Source organism: Epinephelus lanceolatus, chromosome 4 (genome assembly GCF_041903045.1).
Source record: "Epinephelus lanceolatus isolate andai-2023 chromosome 4, ASM4190304v1, whole genome shotgun sequence".
NCBI classification, from domain to species: Eukaryota; Metazoa; Chordata; class Actinopteri; order Perciformes; family Serranidae; genus Epinephelus; species Epinephelus lanceolatus.
In genome coordinates, this window is record NC_135737.1 from 36,278,987 (window position 1) to 36,286,943 (window position 7,957).

At 41.8% G+C, this 7,957-nt stretch overlaps 1 protein-coding gene across 1 annotated transcript in view; it reads right to left on the reverse strand.

Moving 5' to 3' along the window:
* The window catches only part of kcnab1a (potassium voltage-gated channel subfamily A regulatory beta subunit 1a), a 165,915-nt gene extending 158,269 nt beyond the window's left edge, over window positions 1-7,646 (reverse strand). Inside the window, exon 1 of the mRNA XM_078167178.1 lies at window positions 6,936-7,646. Within this exon, the coding sequence (XP_078023304.1) occupies window positions 6,936-7,210 (275 nt within the window). The 5' untranslated portion in view covers window positions 7,211-7,646. The remainder of the gene's footprint in view (window positions 1-6,935) is intronic.
* Between the last annotated feature and the right edge of the window lie 311 nt (window positions 7,647-7,957).

Below are 7,957 nucleotides of genomic sequence, written 5' to 3' on the forward strand. Positions count from 1 at the left end.
CGGAGAGGTCAGATTTGGGGGACCAGTTGGGCGGTTATGACATGAGTATGGGAAACTTGCATTATAATAAACAAAAGTGCAACTGTCTTTTCTCACTTCCTCTCCCCTTTTATTTACCTATTTTTCAATCTCAACTTTTTCCTTCAGCTTCATGCTCCCTGAGACTAATTAGCCATCATCTTCCTGTCTCTTTCATTTTGCCCCCACCACCCCCACATGCACTCCTTCCAGCGAGTGAATCCCTTTACAATAATTGCATATGTGTGATAATTATCCAGCGGTGCACAGCGTGATAGAAACAGAACAAGTAGAGCAGCATACTATAGCACAACACTGTACATTTTTTGTGGATTGATTAAAAAAAGATTTAAAAAAAAAGATGAAATGACTGACATTTGTGTCCCCACTGTGAGCTCCCACTACGATCTGCATAGAATAAAACATTACTCTTGTGTTGTTAACTTAAATGAGAAGGCTCTTTCTATGCCATCTGACTCTATGGCAGCAATAATTATGCCAGTGATCAGTCTCCAGCCCTCAGGGACTGTCCTGCTCCTGTTTAACACCAGTGTGTTGGCCTACATTCTCCACTAAATCCCATCGTTACCATCACTGAGTATCAAAACCCAAAGCTGAAGGGTGAAAGCAAAGCGAGGATGATATCATTTACTGTACAAAATATATGGACAATACACTAAGTGCAGCATAGCATAATCAACATGTCAACTCTCCTTAGGCTCCTCTTTTTTATTTATTGTTATTTCAATCCTCTAAAATGTTTTAATAGATTAAACAAGGAGATAAAATGAAACAGCATTTTGTGGTTTGGCTACAGCAGAAAGAATGAGGATATTATTATCAGGCGCTGTGCAGGTGCAAAGCGTTTCGCTGTTGCGTGAATCAAACCACTAATCTTGGCAGCAGCCTCATGCTTCATCCATCAAGCTCAACTGGAACTTGTGTTTTTGTTCTACATGCAACAGTATCATGTTGCCACGCCTTTGTCTCCTGTGCCAAGGGTGTGAGGAAATATATATCCAATACCTGGTGAGAGAAGGGCAGTGATACTGTTGGCTCTCGTTGTTTGAATCAGCCAAGCTGGTTGCTTTCTGTCTTAGGGACAGAAGATTGGCATAAAGTGATGATTTTTCATTTACTGTGTGTGACGAATCTCCCCGTGTTTTAACAGAATAACAAACCTGAAAGTCTAATACAGAAGATTGGATTCCCAGAGGGAAATGTTGCTGCTCATAATATTATTTTCTTTGTCTCATCATAAATAAATCATATTCTTATTTGGAGATTACTAAGCTCTGGTCTGTTTCTGCTAAACCCCCCTTAGGAGAAATAAGGAGCAAAAGAACAAATCAGCAGAAGTTATTTTGCTATGCTCATAGGTTTCTCAGTTGCTTCTCAGTTCTGAGAACAGATAAAACACAGAGTTGAGAGTTGAATTTGACCACTGAGACAAATTTCTGAAATTGTGCAAGCTCATTTTATAAGCCAGTCAAGGTTTCTTTTGGATCTTGCTGTTACCTCAACAGCCAATTATTTCAATTACTGCAGTGCGAGGGGAAAAAGAGCATTTTAAAATCTTAAATTAGTCTCAGGTTGAGACAACAGGAGGACTATTTCTCAGGAAACGACATAAAAAAGTATGAAAAAATGGGCAAAATCTGATACTGATGCCATATTGAGCTCAGTTTTGTTTAGGACAAACAGGTTAGACAAAGAAAAGATATTTTTGGGCTTTTTTTTTGGTGAAACATAACTACAACTAAAAGCAAGAACTCTAGATTATTGGCAACTTTCAGAATTTATTGCAGCATAAAAGTATTTTTTAAGCAAGTATCATAATATGATGCATTGTGTTGCTTGTGGCTGACAGTTCACTTGTTTGGTTTCATGTTTTGCTCTTTTACAGCATTGTTTTTCCTTAATTCCACACAATTTTTGATGTTTTCTTAATCAAGCAAATGAGGAATATAGATCCCAGCAGAATCAAATAAAACTAAGTGTACAGTAAAGTAGGTACAGTAAACAGTGTGATCCCAAGGCAGCACAAACATAGTAGGCTATGTGCACGTGATGCCAAAGAAGCAATAACAAACATCATCTAAAGTAAATTTACAAGGTGATTTGTGTTATTATTTACCAGTTACAGAAAATTTAATACAGTTGCCTTGATCTAGTGAGGCAGAATATATTAAATAAATAGTCAGTGACGTGCACAAAGACAATTAAGAGAAGGAATAGTTTAAATACTCCATCTCTATCTAAAACACATTAGCATTAGAGTAATTTGTAGGGGGAAACAAAATGCATATTTAAAGGGGGAGAAAAGGCTATTTTTAGCTCAGTTATAAAAGCCCAGGATTTCTGTGGTTATATTCTGCCCCAGTTTTTATGCAGAATCACTGGAGAGCTAAAAATCGTAGCAATTGTTCTGATTCGAATGAGAGAGAGGATATCCAGCCATCGCATGCTGTTTGGCATCCACGTCAGGGGCTCAGAGAGCAGAGCTGGCAGACAGCAAGCGTGTGTGTGTGTGTGTGTGTGTGTGTGTGTGAGGCACGAGTTGGCTGATTGGCAAGAAGGGCACTTTTGGTGGGTTTCATCTCAGGCTCATGTCTTTTCTAGGTCAGAGTCAGTCGTTAGTCGTCCTTTCAAGCAGCAGACCGACTCCCTGTTGTAATAAATACAGTCCCAGTGATCAGACACTAATGATCAGTATTGATTCTCTGGAGGGAACGGATTATAAACTGTGTTTTTGTCTCTGTGTGTGTCAATATGTATGCTTAAGTGTGTGAAGGTCGTGCTAATCTTACAGTGATTCACACGGTGTAGTCCTTTTTATTGGTCCTTCCACTGAGCTCATCGCTTCGGAAACATGCCTATTAAACACACTTACACGCACCCCTCACACTCCACATGCACCTGTCTGTCAGTCTGTCAGTCGAGCCCAAGAGGCTGTCATCATATCTTTATGAGCCTGTAAATATGGAGGATGCAAAGTGTGCAGCCATGTTGCCAAGCCAACTTTAAAATAACATTAGAAACCACATTTGAAATGACAACCTGATGAAGTATTTGGCGCGTGATATTTTCATAGTAGCGGTCTTATTTCCCTCACAGGTTGTACAATATCTCAACTTTATGTAGAATAAACCTGACCGGTGGGTTCATGCCTAAGTTTTTGCTTTTTTACCCCATAAGATACAGATGATGGTGGTTCAGGGAGATGCAGGATACAAAGGTGATGAAACAGGTAAAAGAAGGATTTTGTGGCACCAGCTGCGTAAAAGATACAGTCCAACGGGCTATGTGCATTAGCTCTTCATACTGTGGTGCACTTCTTTGGCATATGAGAGGTGGAGAACAGTATGGAGTGAGTGAAACAATAATAGCACAGGGATTAGCCCCCTAGATTAGTGATTGTTGTGCTGTGCAACCAGCTAGCTAACCAAACTAGCGGTTGATTGGTTGTTCCTATAAATCCAAGGTAAAGAATGTGAGAATTCATCATCGTCTGAAAGGTATGTTACGTTACTTTCTATTGACACTGTACTGCACACTTTTAAAATCAAAGAAGAGATGGTTGTTACAGAGAAATTAAACCGATAATCAAAATACATGTACCAGCACAGCCAAGCTTGTGGTGACCTCTGACTCATCTGGTAGAGTGCGCCCCCTATAGGTTGAGTCCTTTGCAGCAGCCTGGGTTCAATTCTGATCCGTGGGACTTTGCCACTTTTCCTGTCAATCTACGTCTCTCCTATCAATAAACGCAAAAACGCCAAAACAATAATGATAATCAAGCTTGTTTGTAAGTGGCTAATGTAGCACCTGTACCTACTGTCAGCTGGTGAATTATTAGGAATAAAACATTTTATTAAGGCTCATTATAAAGCAGCCAATAGCCAGGCTATGTAGGATTTTCCTTAAAAACACTCATACAAAATTGTTACCTTGCAATCATCACATATGAACCCCAAAGTGTTTGGTGGCCTTTGTTGGGGGGTAACTATTTACAGTAATTAAATTACAATATAAATGTAACTGTAATCAGTTACAGTGACAGTGACTCAAAATGTCAGTGATTACTAGGGGTGTAAATCACCAGTTTCATCACGATACGATATTATATCGATTTGTTTGGATGATGATACGATGTTTGCCGATATCACAAAGTCTGTCACGATACGATTTTGATTCGATCCGATTCAGGAGCCTGCGATCGATATGACGCGATATCATATGCCCATCTAACACAATCATTTACATCAACTCACAAAAACAACTAGAATATGATTTGACCATTTTATTTCTGAGCTCTGTTTGTTGTTTGAGTGGAGGCGCGCTTGCCCAGAAATGGTGACACAGACGTGCTATGTGAATTTCAAAATAAATGTGTATCTTTAAGATGACGTTGACGTCTTTAAGATGTTTTCATTTTGCATCGATATAATCGGATCGTTAATCAATGAATCGATGTATTGATGTAGATCGATGTATCGTTACACCCCTAGTGATTACAAAGGGATTACATTTGACTTGATTCTTTTCAGTAAAACGTTCATATGTAGACTATAACATTCATTCTGTTAATAAAGTTATGTTGTTTTTTTGTTGTTTTTTGTTTTTTCGACTTAGCCTATTTCTGAACATTTTTCAGCTTTATTGCCCAGTTTCCAATATATGTTTGTTACATTTTTACACTCTGACTTGTAATTTGTAACCCATTATATTTCAAGACTAACCTTCCCAACTCTGTTTGTGGCATATTTATCTGCAGACACTCTGCACTCTGTCTGTATTCTTATTTTCTTTTATTTTGTGTTCAGGACGTTCACAGTGTGCAGGGGAGGTGGGGACTTTATTAAGAGGTAGCGGCCAGGTGCCAGACCGTGAGCAGCATGCATCCATTAGGAAGCTACAAAACCCCAGACACTGTGCCAAAAAAAATAAAAATGCACATGTAGTGAATCTGGGGTTGGCTTTCACTTTTGCTGGTGATACTCTTTACAAAATGCAGCCGAGAATTTCTGCATAGTATAGCTTGGGCAATAATCCTTAAGTGTCAGTACAACCTTATCTTGGGCATTTACCTTATATTCTGTTGCCTCTGATATAAACAAGGCCAAACAATAGATCACACAGCACATAGTAGCTGCCAGACAGTTACAAAGTTTCGTGAAACACATGTGAAAGACCATCTGGCAAAAATAGTTGCTCCTGTCAGTTCACAGCTGAGCTGTGCATACAGTCAGATTCTGTAACAGTGAGCCAGTTGATGTACTCTGAATAGTCCATCAATCCATCAGCTGTAAAGGCTTATCCCTTTACTGGATCGTGGGCAGTGGTGTAGCAGAGGGCCAAGCAAGCAGATAGGATATGTCCACCTCTGTTTCTAGCTGTTTACAGTACAGTACCCACATATCGACCAAAAAGCCATTGGTGCATAAAGGGGAGTATACCCACTTCCTTCTTGTTAACCTTCCTATCTACCTAGTACTACACCCAACTTATCAACTACCACTACACCACTGGATGCAGGGGAAAAGGTGGGATACACCCTGGACAGACAGCCAGAGAGAGACGACAATTCACACCCACATTTACACCTGCGGTCGATTTGAAGACAACAGTTAACCTAACCTGCATGTCTATGGACCGTGGGAGGAACCCAGAGAACCCAAGCACCAGCTAGCAGGTTCACACCCAGAACCCTCTTGCTGTGGGGCGACAGTGCAAACCACTGCACCACCAAACAAACAAATATGGGTTATAGAAATCCTTTTGAATTCCGAAATATTCTGCTTTGCTGCTCTAAGAAATAAAAGAAACAAAATATTTGGGAGACCTCAACATTTTGTCGCCCTTGGCTCTTAATCACCCTAACCTCTCATCTCTGCTCTGCTTTGTTTTTCTAAATTAGAGAGTGAACGGAGCCCAAACCAGCAGGGAGGCCGGAGTGTAAAGACAGAGGGAAAAAGGAGTGGAGAGGAGATAAGAGGGAAGGAGAAAGGCTGGACTACAGACCCATGAATGTGGAGCTTTAGGCTTGAATGATTGGAATGGGGCACAGGCGGATTAGGCATTTAGCAACAAGAAAGGAGAGTAGAGTGACGAGAGGGAGGACATGGTGGGGGGGGGGGGGGGGGTAACCTAACGCTGAAAATATCCATGTGTGAGAAAAAGGATACAGAGAAAAGGAGAAGATGGGAAAACTAGATCACCACCACTTGCTGCACTAGTATTCAAATTTCCAAAAGTGGAAAGTGTTGTGAACATCACAGCCTGAAAACCGGCGCTATTGGCGCTTTCTATCCGTCAGTCACACACACAAGAATCAAAATACTCCCTCCAGCCCCCATATGTTTTGTCACCATGGTGTTAGAGGATGTCAACACGGTCTAATGCGGCAAGACAGATGCTGGCTATTAGCATTACGGCCAGATCAGGTGACACAATTCTAAGCCGGAGGTCTTTATGACCGACGTGACTCCTGTGACACACAATGCTCACAAATGAAATGATAGGACGGGAAGGGGACCACTTGTCAACAGATAGCACTGATGGTGCAGCCCCAAAAATACTATAATAATCTGTCAGTGTACATGCACACACCATGTGTGTTTACTGCGTGTCACAAGCACAACACTTTACTGATGGTAATGTTAATGATGTGCAGAGAAGTAAAACGCTTTTAATACTTTACTGTATGTGTGTGTGTGTGTGTGTGTGTGTGTGTAGGAGTGGCTGAGCACTTTTGAGATGGATTTGTCCATGGAGCCAAATTATTCTGTGCATCAACAAGCAGCTCTGTACAACACATTAAGCCCTCAATCAGTTTGCGCTGTGTCAAGTGTGGCTGCCTGTGCGCTTTAAAAGCTCTCACACACACACTCACACACTCACAAGGCTTCACTGACCTGTAGGGCATGCCAGTCTTATGTGCAACTGTGTCCTCTTTGGCCAGTCCAAACATTTTCAGATACCAGTTGGTCTCCATCTCTCTGATCAGCGCCGCCTTGTGTTTGTGCTGCGCGGGCTGCTTCCCGGATGAGGAACTGCGCTTGGCATCCTGGGAGTTGCTGCGGTGGGCTTTCGTCCCGCTGAGAGAGGCCACCGAGTGCTTGCGGTGTGCGTGGGGATGTGGCTGGTGTGCGCCACCAACACCCCCTCCGCTGCTCCGGGCGGCTAGCATGGCCCCAGAGGGTGCCCCCTTCCCTCAAGGGCAGAGTTCAGGGAGCGAGGTGAAGAGGAGCTGCAGGTTGGTTTCGAAGTTCCTCTTTCTGACTGATCAGTCCAGCTCCAGAGAGTGATGCAGGTCTGAGGAAAGCTTCTTTTGCCTGGCTTTAACACCCTTGTCTCTCTAGTTTTTGTCCATCTTCTGCGCTTCTCAAACTCTCTACATTTGCTTTTGTCGTCAGGTTTGTATCCTATCTATGTATTCTGACGTCTGTCTGTCTGTCTGTCTGTCTCATTCTCTGTCTTTCTGTCTGTCTGTGCAGAGTGCTCTCTGGTCTCTTATAGCCTCATCCAGCCTGAAACAGGATCCTGGTTTCCTTGTCTCGTCACCGCCGGCCCCAGCCTAAAAGGAGGGAGCCAAACATGCTAGGGTGTCGACAATGCATGCACACAATCTCACACACACACACACACACACACATCCTGCAAACATGACAGTTGTACACAGAAACGTCCATAAACCACATATAAAAAATGACATGAAAACACACACAAACTTCGTACATGTGAGCACAGACAAACAATATGCACCTTGACAAACAAACTGTGAAGTATAGACCAGAAAGAGAAGATAAAATAGAAAATATTCTGCATTTAAATGTGGATTTAAGCAACAGAAAAAGTGGAAAGGAAAGCTATTAACAATCATTAACACACACACTGTCTCACACACACATTGTTTCCTTTTATCTTCAGGGTTGGT